This window comes from Narcine bancroftii, chromosome 11, assembly GCF_036971445.1.
Source record: "Narcine bancroftii isolate sNarBan1 chromosome 11, sNarBan1.hap1, whole genome shotgun sequence".
Lineage (NCBI taxonomy): Eukaryota > Metazoa > Chordata > Chondrichthyes > Torpediniformes > Narcinidae > Narcine > Narcine bancroftii.
In genome coordinates this window covers 17,376,154-17,395,317 of record NC_091479.1, presented here as the reverse complement: position 1 = coordinate 17,395,317, position 19,164 = coordinate 17,376,154, and the positions used below count along the sequence as shown (strand labels likewise).

The following is a 19,164-nucleotide window of genomic DNA, read 5'->3' as shown; positions in this document are numbered from 1 at the left end:
GTGTTCTCCCCCTTTGACTGGGTTTCCTCAGGGTGTTCTGGTTTCTCTCCTCCCCCATTCTGAAGACGTGCGAGTCGGGAGGTGAATTGCCCCACGGTAAATACTTCTGCTTCGCCCTAACGTGGACCCTTCCCGTTAACAACGACGATGGGTGCATTCACTTCTGATGCGTTTGTGCTTTTTGACTAATCACATTGGGCCTAGGACATTTTTGGCGCCCACGATTTGGCACCAGATGCTTTTTGCGGCCACAGTTTGGCACTAGACATTTCGGCCCGCTCGCCCCACTCATCGTCTGATGGCTGACCCCATCCCGTAGCACTGCCTGAACCCTTGGTGTCGCAGAAACTCCCTCCTCCCAGGAAACTGGTGCCCCAGTTTTAAAATATTTAAAAACAGTCAATCAAAAACAAGGGCTTTTGGTAAATTATAACGATATATTTATTTACATATAATGAAATGTGTAATTAATTGAATTTAAGATATTAAAACATTTAAAAACATAAGTGATTAATTGTATAATAATACAAGATATTGTATCCCAAAATATTGTTTTCCTCCCCTACAGATGCAGACTGACCAAAGGCCCTTGTTTCCTGACTGTTTTTAATAATTTAAATACATTGCTCTAAGTTGCGAAAAGCCCCTGTTTGCCAGGGGAGCGATTTCCTGGGGAGGGGGGAAAGTTTCTGAAATGCCAGGGGTTCAGGCAGTAAGGCGGGACCCTCGGCCAGCAGGCAGTGAGTGGAGCAGTGCACCAGGCCAGAATGGCCAGCGCCAAACGGTGGGTGCCCAAAAATGTCCAAAGGGCAACAAAAGTCGTCTCTCTTCGCCAAAATGTCTGATTCCAAACTGCCTTCCACTGGGGCAAATCATGCCTTTGAATGTCAATGTTACTCTAGCTGACCTGAATGTATTCTATTCCTAGGCCACCCGGCACCAGAAATCACATGGTACAAGGATGACAAGGAAATGGACCGATACTGCGGTCTCCCCAAATATCAAATATTCCAGTACGGGAAGAAGCACGCGCTTCAGCTGTACAAGTAAGTCGGAGAGGGCACCGCATTCCTTCAAGTGGGAAAGGAATAGTATTGTAGAAGGCCATTGTTGGCAGAGCTATTCTCTACCACTTCCTTCCACTCTAACCCATCCTTCTGTTCTATCCTCCCTCCACTGGCATCACTAGGGTGGGTGTCACTCGTGGGGTCACCTCCCCACCCAGCAGCAATGAAAACAACAGCAAGTGCTGGTGGCACATGCAGACGAAACCACGTGATTCGAAGCGTTGTCATTGGGTAATAATGATAGCTCTGACTGGAGTGTGTTAGAAGGCTCAAAAGTAAATTAACATCAAGTTTTAGCCTTGTGAGTATATCGATACATGTAAACAGGGCTGACGAAAAACCTTTTTGTTGTTATAACTAATGACAGGGATATTTTTTATATAAAAAATAATAAATTTCTGCTGGAGGAGATTCGACTTGTTGCTGAATTTTCTCTGGCACACCGACTGGCTGAATTGTGGCCTGGTCTGGAAACTCAAGAGCCCAGGATTGCAAAAAAAGTGGCCAGCTACGTCAAGCCCATATGCTCATTGAAGACATCCATTTAAGACGGAATACCTGTCTTTCCCCACAGAGTCGTGAATCTGTGGAATTCTCTGCCTAGGGAAGCAGTTGAGGCGACTTCATTTTCAGTTAGATAGAATTTTACATTAAAAAAAGGACTTAAGGGATATGGGGAAAAGGTAGGTGGAGTTGAGACGATCAGATCAGCTGTGATCTTATTGAACGACAGAGCAGGCTCGATAATGGAGTCCTGCCCCTCTTTCTAGAAGGACAAGGACCCCCCTCCCCCCAGCACCCTAGTCATAGCCTCACTGCTCCCTTCAGGGCCCTGGTGAGACCTCACCTAGAGTATTGCATCCAGTTCTGGTCCCCATGTTTAATAAAAGACGTACTTGCCATAGAGGGAGTGCAGTGCAGATTTACAAGGTTAGTTCCCAGGATGGCAGGATTGTCAACATGGATAGGTTAGAATGATTGGGATTATAAGCGATGGAGTTTGGAAGGATGAGGGGAGACATGATTGAGGTATTTAGGATTATCAAAGAGCTTGAGAGGGTGAATTTGGATTACAAGTTCCCAATGATGGGAGAGTCTAGGACTAGAGGGCATAGTTTAAGAATACAGGGAAGGCCATTTAAGACAGAAATGAGGAGAAATATTTTTACCCAGAGAGTTGTGGGTCTGTGGAATGCATTGCCACAGAGGGTAGTGGGGGCAGATTCGCTCGATAGATTTAAGAGAGAGTTGGATAAGGCTCTTGTGTGCAGGGGAGTTGAGGGTTATGGGGATAAGGCTGGGATTGGTTATTGAAAGGGAAAGATCAGCCATGATCTGATAAATGGCGGTGCTGGCTCGAAGGGCCAATTGGCCTACTCCAGCACCTATTGTCTATTGCCTGAAGACCAGCACCTCTAGGTTCAAGAACAATTTTTTAAAAATCCAGCAGCTAACAGGCTCTTGAACCTCCCCGTGCAGATCTGCAGTTTTCTCCATTGAAACATAACTTTTTGTTTCTTGCACCAACTGCATATTTCCTTTGATATATATATTTTTCCTAACTTGGTAATTTAATGCATGTAGTCGGTGCGTTTAAATTTAGAGATACAGCAGGGTAACAGGCCCTGTTGGGCCATGGACCCATACTGCCTTAATAGATCAACTAACCTACAAACCCTGTCCACCTTTGGAGGGTGGGAGTAGTCTGGAGGAAACCCACGCAGATATGGGGAGAACGTACAAACTCCATGCTTCGAACCTGGATCGCTGGCACCGTAATGGCCCTGTGCTAACCGCCTCACCCTACATTTGATTCCTCTATACGTTGTCTATTTGAGTATATGACACTAAACTCTGATCATCACGTCCTGCTGAGTCTCTAGTGTTCCTCCCCCACACCCCCCCCACTCCGGTCCAGTGCAATCGCTTCATTCCAATTCCACGGTGACCCGAACTTCACACAGTATTGCAGCCGTGGCCTACCCAGTGTTTGATGAGGCCAATCCATAACCTTGCTGTAACAATTATTATGAGCCCAGAGGATCCCAAAACCCAGCAACAATAGATATTGACCAAGACAAATGGTTACTTAAACAAAAGTTGCTTTTAATTATCTTAAACATGAAAACAGAATCACACTTATCAGTATTGACTTAACTAACCTAACTTAACCCCCTTCTAATTCTAAGTGCACATATGTATAATGTGTGTGTAAGTTCAGAAAAGTTATTTGGTTCACCGTCCAATCTCACTTCTCACTCCTCCATGTTCACTAGTTCCAGGCAATTCTTATACTGTGCACAGAATTTAACATTTATAAAGTTCACCAGGCTTTGGTACTTGAAAGGTAAATGGTTACCACTCAGGAAGGTTCTTGTTGGATTTCAGAGAGAGATTTGTTAATCATTGGACACAAAATGATTCCTTCCAATCAGCCACTTCAATGTCTTGCCGAAGAAACCTGCCCCATCAGGGTTTTCCAGATGATAACCTCTTTCTTTCAGGTCACCACAGAGTTCCTTTTTGTTTCCCTTATTCCAAGTGAAACATTAGATAGCCAGTCCTCTCCTCTTGCACGAACCACAAGGGCTTTGACCATGCTGAACCAAGCATTCACAACCCGTCTTCCAAATGGGGTTTTCCACAAGCTTGCCAGCTTGTCCTGTTCCAGTCCCAGCTGCTGCTGCTGGACTGTAAAACTGTAGAACTGATCTGTGTGTGTGTCTCTCTCTCTCTCTCTCTCTCTCTCTCTCTCTCTCTCTCTCTCTCTCTCTCTCAGAGAGAAAACCCATTTGACTCTCCCTGCTTGCAAAACCACATGACCCTCTGAGAATAGCAAGATCTGATTTAAAGTGTTTGTATGTGGCCTACACTAAAAATCCTGCCCCAATTTATCTCCCAAAAACATATCTACATTCTGTCACACAATATTCTATGTTCTGGCTCACAGAGGCAAAAGTGCTGGAGAAACTCAGCAGGTCTCGCAGCACCCACGGAAAGTAACCCCAGTTGTTCAGGTCTGTGTCAGTGGCATAGCTAGATGGGGAGCGATAGCACATTTCTTACAAGCAGTGCCTTTCCCCAGCCCCATCTGCTGCTGCCACCCCCTCCCCCCCCCAAAAGGCTGCCATCCGCCCCCCCCTAACAAAGAATCAGTTCGGCCCGCCATTCAACCACTGACTCACCTTCTGGCCCATGCATGGTAAAAGGTTGCTTCAAGGATATGTAATGATTTTAAAATGTGCTGTGGTGCCTCTTTGTTTTTAGTATGCTCACTCCCCCTAACTTTAGAACCTGGCTACGCCTCTGGTCTACGTGGTAAATCAGGCAGAGGGTGGGGAAGAGGATCACAGGCTTACAGGTGAGAACAGGGAGAGAGATGCTCACAGAACTCCCTTTGAAGAGAGGAGGGTAGGCATCCCTCGAAGAGACTTCGCAGTGCACCAGTTCTTTCGAAAGAACTCCTCAGGTCACCTCCCCTGCTTTTTTCCAAAAGCTGTGAACAATTTGTAGCCAAAATAATCATGAACATTACAGAGCCAAAATGACCGGATTTTGCTCTGAATGTACCAGTTGACTGGTTTCACTTAAATGCAGACCTATAGCACGGTAACGGGTCCTCTCTGGCCCACGAGTCTATGCCGCCCAATTTACACCCCTTTGACCTACAATTCCCCCCGGTACTTTTTGAATGGTGGGAAAGAAACCTGGAGGAATCCCCTGCAGACGTGGGGAGAATGTCCAGACTCCTTATTTATAGCAGTCAGTGTGCGCAAAAACTCTTAAGCTGTGTGCATTTTTTCCCGGTGACAAAAGTCTGTGCCCATCGAATGCTTGTGCACGTCAACTTGAAGTTGCTTCCAGATAATTTTGGCCCGGCCTCTCTCCCATGGCTGATTAAAATAGGACTGGCATGTTTTAATATAATACCGGAAGGATTGCTTTCTACGAAGCAACCGATTTAGTTAAGATTTTGTTGTTCCACTAAATAAAACATCAAAGTGTGTTTCTTATTTTTATATGATGCAATGTCGAAATAAATTAATAACAATAAACGCCCGTCAATTCATTAGCTAAGAGATTATTTTCAAAAGTATAATTATTAATTACCACATTATTTTAGGTAACTAACCTTTTAAAAATATTTTTATTGAGTTTAACTTATAAATCCTACATACAAAGTCTACTAATAAAACAAATATCATTTATGTATCACAAATGAAATATAAATGTAAATCAAAAACCTATTCATATTTGTTATTTCTTTAAAATATTAAGTTCTATCAATATGGTAATTAACCGCCTTTCTCATAAGATGGTCATAAATAGTTCCGGATAGAAAATAAATAAGACTAAATTAAAGAATCCCTTGATCCAAGCAAAGGATAAAGTCTGCAACTGACCCTTTGGACGCACTGTGGTTTCTTCTCTGCGCTGGCTGCAAAGCGTGTTTGCGTGCGCACACGTGGACAGCTCGGAGGGAACCGCGCTCCTTCCAGACAACGTGGGATTCGAATCCCGGTTGCTGGTGCTACAGCAGCACTAACTTGTGGAACTACTGGTTGTAACCGAGAAATGTTTGTGCCAACAGGTGTACAGAGGACGACGCGGCCATTTACCAGGCGTCAGCCAGAAACAGTAAAGGGATTGTGTCCTGTTCTGGGGTCCTGGAGGTCGGCACCATGAACGAGTACAAGATTCATCAGCGGTGGTTCGCCAAGCTGAAGCAGAAGGCTGAAGCCAAGAGGCGAGAGCTGGAGGAGACCAGACTCCGGGGGAAGGTGAACATTGCCCAGATGGCCAACGTCCAGAGGACGTTGAGCCCCGAGAGGGCTCAGCGGAAGCGCAAGTCCCAGGTGGAGGCCAAAGCAGCTGCCCGCAACCCTTCCAAGAGAGAAGAGGATGGGGCCAAAGTTCACATCCCTGACGCAGCATCGCACAAGAATGCAGAAAGCGCCCGGTGCCTTGAAAGGATGGAGAGGCCCACTGCTCCCAACCCCAAGGTCCAAAATGGCTACCTGACCGGCCCCCAAGGGACTGAGCCTGTTGTGATTAAAGATGGGAAGATACCAGTGAAAAATTCACTGGAGGACCTGGGAAATGGCCTCGTATTCAATCGCGGCATCTGCGAGGTGGAGTCGATCATTTTGGCTCGGCCCACGGATAAGGAATTCGCAGCAAGGCAGAAAAAGAGAAAGTTGTCTGGAGAAGAGGGCGAACTCTCGTTGAGGGAAGCAGAGGGCTGCTCCCAGAATACGAGCGATGCGCGAAATGGCGTCGATCTGAGCCAGGACTCTGGCATTTTGTCACGTTACCTCCGGGACACTCTGAAGAGAAACAAGCCCCATCGAGATCCCCGGCCCTTTAAATCTGGGGATTCCATGGAGATTGATGAGCAGGTATCATCAGACTGGTTAGGACCAAGGCAATGCATGACAGATCCCTTGAGTCCAAAAAGTCAGTGGCGTGGGCAAGAGAAGGGCCCAAGTGGTCAGTTGCACAAAAATGCAGAATCTGAAGTGGAGAAGTTTACAAATGACGCGAGATTGATCGACCCAGTCGATTGCAGTCCTCAGCCTTCTGCCAGAGACCTGTACTTCTCCATGAAGGAGATGTACTTTGAGGCGATTTTGGGACCAGTGATACACGGGCAACAACAATTGGCACCGGTTTTGGGGAAGAGCGACGAGGCTATAGCGCTTTCGAGTGACTGCGCTGGCGCACCGTACCCGATGGATGCAAAGTCAGGCGACCGGCAGGCGAGTGAGGAATTGCAGAGCATGGAAACGTCAAGGACTGAGGTGCCTCGCGCATGTTCAGAAGAGTTAAGCACACCCAGGTTGGCCCAGGCGCAACCGGCTTCCGAGGTGAACCAGGCTGCCGGCAGGAGCAAACCCGCCAGTGTGTCGGGGGCAGAGGCCGGAGAAGCCCATGGTTCTCCGCTCTCCTCCTTGGGTGCAGCGCTGCCCCCTGCTCTCCTGGGCTCCTGCTCGCTGCCAGCTGTCCAGGTTGAGGAGGGAGTCAACGCTTCGCTGCCTCGTGGGCAAGAGGTCACCCTGGAGGACCCAGGCTCGGCTTTGCCAGCGCATCGGCTGGCTCATGAGATCCCTCCTAAGGTAAATGCTGCTCTCGTCTTGGGTGACCTCACACAAGAGCGCATTCCATTTGAGCTAGAGAGTAATGTGAGTGGCACTTGAGGCCTATTTATAGAAGCTTTGACTGTCTGACAGGAGTTGAGTGCAATGACATCTGTTCAAGTGAATAGCAATGATGGGTGACCTCCAGATTGGGAGGCAAAAGCATTTCGTCATCTTTACCAGCTGCATATGATACCATAAAGTGGAAAGGAGAGGAAAGTATTAGCTAATTGGAAATGAAGTAGGGCTGTCTTTTGGAAACCATGCAAAAAGGTGTCATTTATGGGGGCGCAGAACAGTGTGGGCGTTTTCATTGGTTTCTTAGTTAACACAGAGAATTATAAATAGATTAGCTGTGGTGCATTTCCTCTGTTACGAGCCCAGAGGACCCAAAACCCAGCAGCAATAGATATTCACCAAGGCAAATGGTTACTTAAACAAAAGTTGCTTTTAATTATCTTTAAACATGAAAACTGGATCAAACTCTAACTTAATGCTATTAACTTAACCCCTTTCTAACTCTAAGCGCACATGTATGTAATGTGTGTGTAAGTTCAGAAAAGTTCTTTGATTCACAGTCCAATCTCATTTCTCATTCCTCCAAGTTCACTGGTTGCAGGCAATTCTTAGACTGTGCACAGAATTTAACAGATATAAAGTTCATCAGGCTTTGGTACTCGAAAGGTAAATGGTTACCGCTCAGGAAGGTTCGTGTCGGCTTTCAGAGAGAGATTTGTTGCTCACCGGACACCCACAACTGATTCCGCACGGTCTGTCAGGAGTTTCTATGTTCTCCCCGTGTCTGTGTGATTTTTCCTGGGGGGGGGGTGGGGGCTCTGGTTTCCTCACACCGTTCGAAATGTGCTGGGGTTCTCAGTTAATTGGGCATAAATTGGGGCAGCACGGACACGTGGGCCGAAGTGGCTTTCTACCGGGCTGCATGTCTACATTTTGTCACAGGAACACCTAGCAGAGAGCCCCGGAGAACGTGCCAACTGCACCTGGTCAGGATTGAAGATGTTGGGAAAGCGCCTCTGGTGCCAGCACCACTGTATTGTAGACAAGTCTCTTTACGGTAACCCGGGAAACGCTGCTCACACCCCTTTTAATACTTTTGAATCTCAGGCAATCTTTATGGACGGAAGGTGGTTTTCAATGCATTTCTGACACTGTTCAAGTACACTGCAAAACCTGTTTGAACAAGAGAGCAGGTACTTCAACTTCAGGGGCCCAAACAGTCCTTCCAAGTGAAGCAACACTTGACTTTCCGCGGGAGTCGTCCACTCCAACCAGGTCTCCCGTTGTGGCCTTCTCCACGTCGGAGATATTGCAAGCGGACCGGGAGATCGATTCGCTCAGTCTGCAGCAGTGATGGGGATCTCTCAGAGGCCACTCATTTCAATTCAGAGACCCACTCCCACGCTGACATGGCCTCATGCACTGTCAAACCAAAACCACCCGTAAATTGGAGGAGGAAGGCCTAATCTTTATATCTGGAGCCCTCCCCTACCTGTTGACTTCTCCGATCTCTGCTGGACCACTCCCCATTCCCCTCCCTTTCCATTCCCTCTGTCTCCTTTCCTCTAGCTCTCCACTCCCCCCCCCATTCACAGAGCCATCCTCCCTCCCCCTGTTGGCTGGTGTTTCCTCCCTCCCTTATCCACCTATTTCCTCCTGTCTGTGGGATTGTGATTCTTCCCCCATCCGCCCACCCCTCGTGCGCCCCACCATTTTGTTTGGGCGCCTGCCGACATTTTGTCATACGTTGATGAATAACTCAAGCCCAAAATATTGGTTATGAATCTTTATCTTTGCTACTTAAAGGACACGGTTTGACCTGCTGAGTTTCTCCAGTGTCGTGTTTTTACTTGAACCACAGCACCTGCAGGCTTTTGTGTTTTACTACATTGTGGAGCTGGATAGAATATGAATGAAGAGGGTAAAATGGAAGTTGTCAAGTTCAAAATTCATTGATAGTACAGAACGTAATATTACACAAAATTGCCTTCTTCCTGCCTTTGGAAGCCTTTCTTGCCCTCCGCCCCCTCTTGAATCCCGGCTCCGATGCTCCTCCTGCCTCCAGGTCCCTCCGCCGCCCAAGTTGCCCTCAGCCTGTGTGGGTCCCTCAGCCGCCAAGCCCCTCGCTGGTCCGCTGCCATGGTCACCGTCCTGCGGGGTTGTCTCCTCTGATGTTCCTCAATGAGGGTGGGGGGAGACGGGAGAAGATTAGTGCAGTGGTTCTCAACCTTTTTTCTTTCCACTCACATTCCACTTTAAGTCATCCCCATGCCATCCGATTACATTGTCAGCAACCCCATTGGCAGGTGAAGAAGTGGGTGATAAGGCCAATACAGATGGGAAGGTGCTGATTGATGGGGCAGGCAAATGTGCGTATCCCCTCAGCCGCTACCCAGGACCTCAGCGTCTTCCCGATGCACGGGCTCCAAGTCCTCCACTCCATCCCAAATGCCCCTCCGCCACTTAGAGTCACAGGTCGCAAGAGTTGGTGGGATGTTGAAACTCTTGATGAAGGCTTCAAGCGCATCCTTGTGGTGATACACCACTAGCCGACTGCAGGGGGCGACCTGTGTACTTGCAGGAGGACAGACCACACCTGGCCGGCTGTCAGTCAGCCAACCCGAATGGATCAAACCCCACCCGGTCGACTGCCAATCATCCACTGGGATATACAGTAAATATTTGTGTATAATGCGAAAAATTTTGTACCAAAATTCGAGCTCAAAGTTGGGGGGGGAGTCGCATTATACACGAGGTTATTATTTTAACAATTGTTTTCTACCAGGGTTTAACGATAAGTAAAATTATCAGCAGGGCGAGGGGGGGAGAGAGACGCCAGCGCGACTCGGGCAGGCGAGGAGGGGAGAGAGACGCCAGCGCGACTCGGGCAGGCGAGGGGGGGAGAGAGACGCCAGCGCGACTCGAGCTGGCGAGGGGGCGAGAGAGACGCCAGCGCGACTCGGGCGGGCGAGGTGGGGGGGAGAGATGCCAGTGCGACTCCAGCTGGCGAGGGGGGGAGAGAGACGCCAGAGCGACTTGGGCGGGCGAGGTGGGGGAGAGAGACGCCAGCGTTACTCGGGCGGGTGAGGGGGGAGAGAGATGCCAGCGCGACTCGGGCAGGCGAGGTGGGGGAGAGAGACGCTAGCGCGACTCGGGCGGGCTAGGGGGGGAGAGAGATGCCAGCGTGACTCGGGCGGGGGAGAGACAGCAGCGTTACTCAGGCGGGTGAGGGGGGAGAGACTGCAGCACGAATCGGGTGGGCGAGGGGAGGGGGGTCGTATTATACATGGGGTTAAATTTTTCTCCATTTTCCCACTCAAAAAACGGGGGGGGGGGTTTGCATTATACACGAAACGGATTATACGTGAATATTTACAGTAACCTAGAGATTAGTCACTCAGGAGCAGGGCACAGCAGAGACTTTAAGTAGAATAAGGCCTGTTGTTCAGTCTTTCGAATCTTGTGTCTGCTGCCTGTCACCACAGTGCATCACCATCCTTGAATATTTTCCTTTGCACTCCATGTTCTGGCATTCTGTAGTCTTGGACTGATGTGTTTTGAATCTGTCACTAGTTCCAACTGAGGTCTGCAGGAAATTAACCTACCAGTTCAACTTTTTCCATCTCAGGTGGTCGTTTTTTTTAACGACTAACAAAGACCTTGGGTTGCAAACTTTGGGCGGCATGGTTGGCGTTTGAGCAATGCTGTTATAGCGCCAGTGACCAGGGTTCGAATCCCGCATTTTCTTTAGGAGTTTGTACGTTCTCCCCGTGTCTGTGTGAGTTTTAACCGGGGTGGGGCGGCTCCAGTTTCCTCCCACTCTTCCAAAAAAATAGGTAGCAGGGATTGTTGGTCAATTGGGTGGCAAGTGCTTGTGGGCCGAAAAAACCTGCTGTAGAGAGAGTGCAGAGAAGGTTCACGAGAATGTTGACAGGATTTCAGGGTCTGAGTTACAGGGAAAGGTTGTGCAGACTGGGGCTTTTTTCTCTGGAGCGTAGAAGATTGAGAGGGGACTTGATCGAGGTGTTTAAGATTTTAAAAGGGACAGACAGAGTAAATGTGGATAGGCTTTTTCAATTAAGAGTGGGGGAGATTCAAACTAGAGACATGGTTTAAGATTGAAGGGGGAAAATTATAAGGGGAACATGAGGGGAAATTTCTTTACGCAGAGGGTGGTGGGGATGTGGAATGAGCTTCCGGCAGATGTGGTCGAGGCGGGATCATTGGTTACATTTAAGGAAAGACTGGATCGTTACATGGATAGGAGGGGACTAGAGGGGTATGGACCGGGTGCTGGTCAGTGGGACTAGGAGGATGAGGATTTGTTACGGCATGGACTAGTAGGGCCGAACTGGCCTGTTCTGTGCTGTAAGTGGTTATATGGTTATACATTGAAATTTAAGAATGTAAAATGTAAAGTTCTTAGAACCCTAGTGTGACCTGGCGAGTATCTTTTACTTAAATCATACAGTCCTGCTCAAACATATTTTCTGTGGTCTGGCATTGGCCAGGAACCAAGGAGGCTGAAGTCGAGGGCTTCAGCCTGTAATCTTTTCTCGTGATGGGCTGAGAAGAGTGTGACTGCTTCGTGAGTCTGCCTGCTGTATTTCATATAACAAATACAGCAGTGCCAATACTTTTAAAATTGTGCCAATGGCCGTCGCCTGCTATCAAAGGTAGTGAGGGTATGAAATGGAGCATTTTAATTTCCATGAATGGGATAGTCTCTGAACACGATGACTGTTTGGGAGTCCATTTGTTGTCAATATATTTTTTGCTGAGACAGAGCCGTAGATGCAAGGGAGAAAATTGTGAAGGGAGCTGGGAGTCCTCGAGCAGGACAGCCTGAAGGTGAACTTGCAGGTTCAGGCAGTGTGGTGAAGAAGGCAAATGCAGAGATAAATTAGGACCAACCTGTAGTGTGCGTCGAAAGAACCAAAGACTTGTTGATCCAAACCAAGGCTTTTATTAACTAAAAGACTGGAGCGTATCACGTAGGTCGACCAGTCCAGAATGACCTGGTCTGGCTAGGAGAAATCCTTTAAGACCAGCCAGTAGGTGTGGCTACACTCTCAGCCAATCACAGTCATCCTACACTACCCTCTGTACATATACAAATCAGGGATAGAAACTGTACTATCACACAGCCACATTGTTGCTTAGTTGTCCTGAAGTCAAACTTCTTATTACGAGAGGAATTGTTATGAAATTTACTTCCATTTATGTACTCCACTCTTCCAATGTGGAGTTCATAAATCCAGGCAGAGGTGGGAACTAGATTTGAACATTGTAATTGATGAACGAGGATGGGCAGATCTACATTGTGACTGTTTGCCACTATTAAAATGTAATGACACATTAGTTCAGTATAATTTTTTTATATCAGTTATATCTTTCACCACAGAAATTGAATAGATTGAAGTCAGATTTAGGTGTGGTAAGAATGTTGCATTCAACTTGGTCTTGTCCCAAGGTAAGACCTTTTTGGATGGATTTGGGGAATTTTTTGGAACCAGTTACAGGTGTATTTCTGCAAAATCCAGAATTATTTCTATTAGGAAATAGTGAAGGAACAAGACCTCAATTAAAATTATCAATATATCAACTGGAATTTGTTAAAGCCACATTAGCGGTGGCGAGGAAATGTATTGCTGTTACTTGGAAATCAGGTACATGCTTGGGAATGGCAAGAATGCAGAAATTCAAAGTTGTGTTCCTGGGTGGGGGGGGGAAATCACATGTAGTTTGAGAAATAAATATGCAATGTTACTGCAAATTTGGCACCAGTTTACTCAAATGTTAGGTTTAAGTTTGGAAAATTGTCATCCTGGACCTGCGAGAATCTCCTCTGAATTGTATCAAAGAATTCTCTAAATGTCTGAGTTAGACGGCATCCCTCAGTACAATCCTGAAAGTTTCTTTTTCTTTCTCTCCTTTTATATTGTACTTTTTATATTGGTTATTTTGAAAGGGGGGCGGGTTTGGTGGGGAAACACCATCATGTATACAATTTCTAGTTTGTTTTCTTTCGGGAACATGTATTATATCAATTCTTTTTTATTTGAATATTAAAAAAATTTTAAACCACAAATACAATTATCAATTGATAAAGAATTATATATATATATATACTTATACACATGGGATATATAACCCTAATCCCTCCTCCGACCCCTCCCATACTACCCCTAATCCCTATAAGCAAAGAAAGAAGAGATTATCAAGAAAACATAGACAACTTGAAATCAACGACTGTGGAGTTCCATATTTAAAAAAAAAGTTAGTTATCATGTAAACTGTTAATTTTTTTCAGGTGCATGCCATCTCTACATCCCTAAATCCATATCCGATTTCATATCTTTCTTTGGCTTGGCTTCGCGGACGAAGATTTATGGAGGGGGTAAAAAGTCCACGTCAGCTGCAGGCTCGTTTGTGGCTGACCAGTCCGATGCGGGACAGGCAGACACGATTGCAGCGGTTGCAAGGGAAAATTGGTTGGTTGGGGTTGGGTGTTGGGTTTTTCCTCCTTTGCCTTTTGTCAGTGAGGTGGGCTCTGCGGTCTTCTTCAAAGGAGGCTGCTGCCCGCCAAACTGTGAGGCGCCAAGATGCACGGTTTGAGGCGTTATCAGCCCACTGGCGGTGGTCAATGTGGCAGGCACCAAGAGATTTCTTTAGGCAGTCCTTGTACCTTTTCTTTGGTGCACCTCTGTCACGGTGGCCAGTGGAGAGCTCGCCATATAATACGATCTTGGGAAGGCGATGGTCCTCCATTCTGGAGATGTGACCCATCCAGCGCAGCTGGATCTTCAGCAGCGTGGACTCGATGCTGTCGACCTCTGCCATCTCGAGTACCTCGACGTTAGGGGTGTGAGCGCTCCAATGGATGTTGAGGATGGAGCGGAGACAACGCTGGTGGAAGCGTTCTAGGAGCCGTAGGTGGTGCCGGTAGAGGACCCATGATTCGGAGCCGAACAGGAGTGTGGGTATGACAACGGCTCTGTATACGCTTATCTTTGTGAGGTTTTTCAGTTGGTTGTTTTTCCAGACTCTTTTGTGTAGTCTTCCAAAGGCGCTATTTGCCTTGGCGAGTCTGTTGTCTATCTCATTGTCGATCCTTGCATCTGATGAAATGGTGCAGCCGAGATAGGTAAACTGGTTGACCGTTTTGAGTTTTGTGTGCCCGATGGAGATGTGGGGGGGCTGGTAGTCATGGTGGGGAGCTGGCTGATGGAGGACCTCAGTTTTCTTCAGGCTGACTTCCAGGCCAAACATTTTGGCAGTTTCCGCAAAGCAGGACGTCAAGCGCTGAAGAGCTGGCTCTGAATGGGCAACTAAAGCGGCATCATCTGCAAAGAGTAGTTCACGGACAAGTTTCTCTTGTGTCTTGGTGTGAGCTTGCAGGCGCCTCAGATTGAAGAGACTGCCATCCGTGCGGTACCGGATGTAAACAGCGTCTTCATTGTTGGGGTCTTTCATGGCTTGGTTCAGCATCATGCTGAAGAAGATTGAAAAGAGGGTTGGTGCGAGAACACAGCCTTGCTTCACGCCATTGTTAATGGAGAAGGGTTCAGAGAGCTCATTGCTGTATCTGACCCGACCTTGTTGGTTTTCGTGCAGTTGGATAATCATGTTGAGGAACTTTGGGGCACATCCGATGCGCTCTAGTATTTGCCAAAGCCCTTTCCTGCTCACGGTGTCGAAGGCTTTGGTGAGGTCAACAAAGGTGATGTAGAGTCCTTTGTTTTGTTCTCTACACTTTTCTTGGAGCTGTCTGAGGGCAAAGACCATGTCAGTGGTTCCTCTGTTAGCGCGAAAGCCGCACTGTGATTCTGGGAGAATATTCTCAGCGACACTAGGTATTATTCTATTTAGTAGAATCCTAGCGAAGATTTTGCCTGCAATGGAGAGCAACGTGATTCCCCTGTAGTTTGAGCAGTCTGATTTCTCGCCTTTGTTTTTGTACAGGGTGATGATGGTGGCATCACGAAGATCCTGAGGCAGTTTACCTTGGTCCCAACAAAGCTTGAAAAACTCATGCAGTTTGGCATGCAGAGTTTTGCCGCCAGCCTTCCAGACTTCTGGGGGGATTCCATCCATACCTGCTGCTTTGCCACTTTTCAGTTGTTCGATTGCCTTATATGTCTCATCCAGGGTGGGAACCTCATCCAGCTCTAGCCTTAGGGGCTGTTGAGGGAGCACTTCCGTGAAATAGCTAAATTGTAAAAAATTCAATTTGGTACATAGTCAGACTAATCGTTTTAACATCACCCAATAAAAATGACATTGGATCAGGCGGGAGTTTCACCTTTAGTATTTTGTCCAAAAATATTTTAACTTGTGTCCAAAAAGGTTCAACCTTAGTACCAAGTGGAAGGAACCTATCTCTAAAACACGAGTCTGATAATATTAAATTATTGAGGCGTTAAATATGATTGATGTAAAAAATTAAATTGTACCATTGATCTTACATTAATAATTTTTGTCATATTTCTCCTTGCATAAGCATTTTCCAATCATTCAATCTTGATTTCGAATATCTAATTTAGGTGCTTTTCTTTGAAGTATTTTATACCCCTTCTGAAATAAATTTATTTGCATCTCCTTTAGTAATCAATATTTCTAATCCATTCTGTCCAGGTAATCTTAAATTTTGACCTAGTTTATCAATTAAAAAGGGTTGAACCTGATTTTATTTAAAAAAAAGTTTTATTCGGAACATTACATTTTTCCTTCATTCGTTGTAAAGAAATAAATTTACCAGCTTCTATTGTTTTATTGATTCCAAATCTTGAAAAGTTGATTATTAATAATAAAAAGAAAAAATTGATTTTGATATAAAGGTATTTTAATTCTTGATTACTACATGTATGGAAAAATTTTAAATAAAATATTTTTAAAAAAGAAAGCAAATGAGATGCTGCCGTTTGCTTCAAGAGGAATAAAGAGCAGGGATGTGATGTTGAGGTATTATAAGATACCGGTAGGCCCTCGTGTGGAATATTGTTAGCAGTTCTGGGCTCTTCATTTAAGAAAGGATGTGCTGACGTTGGCGAGGGTTCAGAGGAGATTCACTAGGATGAAAGAGTTATATGAAACGTGTACGGCAGCTCTTGGCCTGTACGTGTTGGAATTTAGGAGAATGAGGAAGGATGTCGTTGAAGTGTATTGATTGTTCAAAGGCATGGACAGAGCTGATGTTGAACAGTTGTTTCCCAAGGTGAGAGAGGGAACAACTTCAGGATTAAAGGGCATCTGCTTTGAACAGAGATGTGTAGAAATTTCTTCAGCCAGAGGGTGGTAAATCTCTGCAATTTGCTGCCACAGGTGGTTGTGGAGGCCGGACCATTGGGTGTATTTAAGGCAGAGATTGATAGGTTCTTGTTCAGCCAGGGCATCAGTGGGGCTAGTGAGAAAATGGTTGAATGGCGGGGCTGAATAGTGTATTTCTGCCATACTGTTAACTGGACGAGTGAGACAAATCTTGCATGTGTAGGATAGGAGTTGTATTTAGAGCCTCAAAGAGCGATCCAATGGATGGGAAGTGATTACCTTGCCCTAAGTGGAATATTTGCAAAGCATTTGACGTGAATTTTATCCTGTTGTCCTCAAACACTGACTAACTGGTCCTGTGTTCTTCTCCTGGAGGGATATGTCTGAGTAGTATTTTTTTTTCCAATTTGCATCAACACTTCACCTCGCACCTTCTTGCCCATAGAATCTGTCCAAGTAACTTTTAGACATTGAATTGTCCCCATTTTTGTAGCTCCCAGCTTGTTCCAGATATGGACTTCCCTCTGAAGTTCTTCTTACTTTAAACCTATTTCCTCCAGTTGTAAAACTGCCCACCTCGGGAACTAGACAAGACATCATTTTATAAATATCTGCAAAGTCACCCTTCAGACTCCACCACTCTTGGGAATAAAGGCCCAGCCTTTGCAACTTCTCCCTAGAACCCTCGGTCCTGGGCAACATCCAGCGAATCTCCTCTGCACCCCTTTTCATCTTCCCGAAACCCTTCCTCTAGCTGGGCGACCAAACCTCTACTAGGTGTGCTCTCACCACTGACTCACGAGGCCCCAGCTTGTGTACCCGATCCCCTGCACAGCAAGGGCAAATGTGGCCAAATGGCTTCGTCCCCTTCCGTGCCCCTCGTTCCTGGAACCTGGCCCCTGTGCCCCCCAGCCCTGGCCCCTCTCAGCTGTGAGCGCACACATTTGGCAACCAGGGCACAAAGGAAACCGGTGGGTGCACAAAAGGCGAGTGACCTAAGGTAACGCAGCCGTTCATAATCATACTTGGTGAAGGCGACCATACTTGTATTATATTGAAACAGGCCAGTGCAGTTTGATCAGCCATGAGCGAGAGGTTGTGCCAATATTAGTCCAAGTTGACATTTGCACAAGCGTTCAATGTGCACAGACTTTTGTCACAGGAAAAAAATTTGCACAACGTAAGAATTTTGCACACACTGACGACTAAAAATGAGAGGGAACCTTGGACCTTTGGTTGTTCTGTTCCATCATGTAGGGCTGCTGGACAGCTCCAGTGCACGGTGGAAGCAGGGAAGAGATGCGTGGAAGCATTGGCCGCACCAAAAGGATGTGGCAGAGGAATTAGGAGGAAGGAGTCTTGGCTGGAGACAGATGGGAGAGGGTGCTATCAGGGAATCTGTGAGATTGTGGCGGATACTGGACATTAACCCTATTCCTGAAGGGGAGATGGAGGCATCAAGGGCTGGGGAGACGTGGCAGAGATGGATTACCTGAAAGGTTATGCAAGGTGTGGACTGACATCAAAGGTAATGAAACTAGCTATGGAGAATGCAGAGTTTTAAGGTGATGGATGAGCCATAGATATGTACAGTACCCTCTGTCACACCGTCCAAAGACTACTAGAGCTGTCGTTCCTCTTCTCCCATCTTTCCGATGATTTGTATGAAGGGCGTTCTGCTTGTCTGCTGTCTTCCACTATGTGCAGTGGTCACAGATCGAGGATTCAACCAAGCACACCTCGGGCTTGAGATCAGTGCCAAATGTTACTTCCTCACCTGTGGAGCTTTTTAAGTCAAGGCCTCAAACAAAGTCCCGCCGGTTTCTTTCAGGAAGACGCAAAAGGCACAGGAATTGGGAAGGGTGGGAGAATTATCCCTTGCGTATTAATCCCTCCAGTTGAAGGACGCATGGCAGTTGTACAAGATGTTGATGAGGCCCAATTTAGAGGATTGTGTTCAGAGTGACCGGAAAGGTGCCGTCAAGCTGAAGAAGGTGCAGAGAAGATTTGTGAGGATGTTGGTGCGACTTAGGGGAACTTGAGCTCCAGGGAGAGGTTGAGCAAGTTGGGGCTTTATTCCGTGGAGCACAGGAGAATGAGGGGCCATCTCATAAATTTATGAGAGGAATAGATTACGTCTTTTGGGAACCAAAGAACGTAGGTTTAAGATGAAGGGGGAGAGATTTAATAGGAGACTGAGGGGCGACTTTAATTTTACGCAGAGGGTGATGGTTGTATGGCATGGACTGTCAGAGGAAGGTACAGGTCGAGAACCCCTTATCTGAAATGCATGGGACCAGAAATGTTTTAGATTTTGGAACACCATTTTAAAAAATGCACTCATTAGATATATTAAGAAATTTATTTCATCCATGTATACTTTATTGCAGCAGGGGACTCTTAAACAGGGGATACATTGGTCTAGCAAATAGTGGGAAACCGATTTAAATATTAATATTGATGAATCAAATTGGTCAGATTTGTTTCGGGATAAGTATGACAAATATCATAGATGTTAGATATAGATTAGTTCAATATAATTTTTACATTAATTATATCCTACACCAGAGAAGTTAAATAGATTAAAGTTGGATTTATTCGATTAATGTTTTGGATGTGGTCAGGAGATGGGCACTTTATTACATTAAACTTGGTCCCGGCCCAAAGTCAAA

At 46.3% G+C, this 19,164-nt stretch overlaps 1 protein-coding gene across 1 annotated transcript in view; it reads left to right on the top strand.

The window, feature by feature from the left end:
* alpk3a (alpha-kinase 3a) overlaps positions 1-19,164 on the top strand; it is a 115,546-nt gene that overhangs the window by 76,463 nt on the left and 19,919 nt on the right. The window contains exons 5-6 of the mRNA XM_069902250.1: positions 929-1,046; positions 5,659-7,183. Of these exons, the coding sequence (XP_069758351.1) occupies positions 929-1,046; positions 5,659-7,183 (1,643 nt within the window). The remainder of the gene's footprint in view (positions 1-928; positions 1,047-5,658; positions 7,184-19,164) is intronic.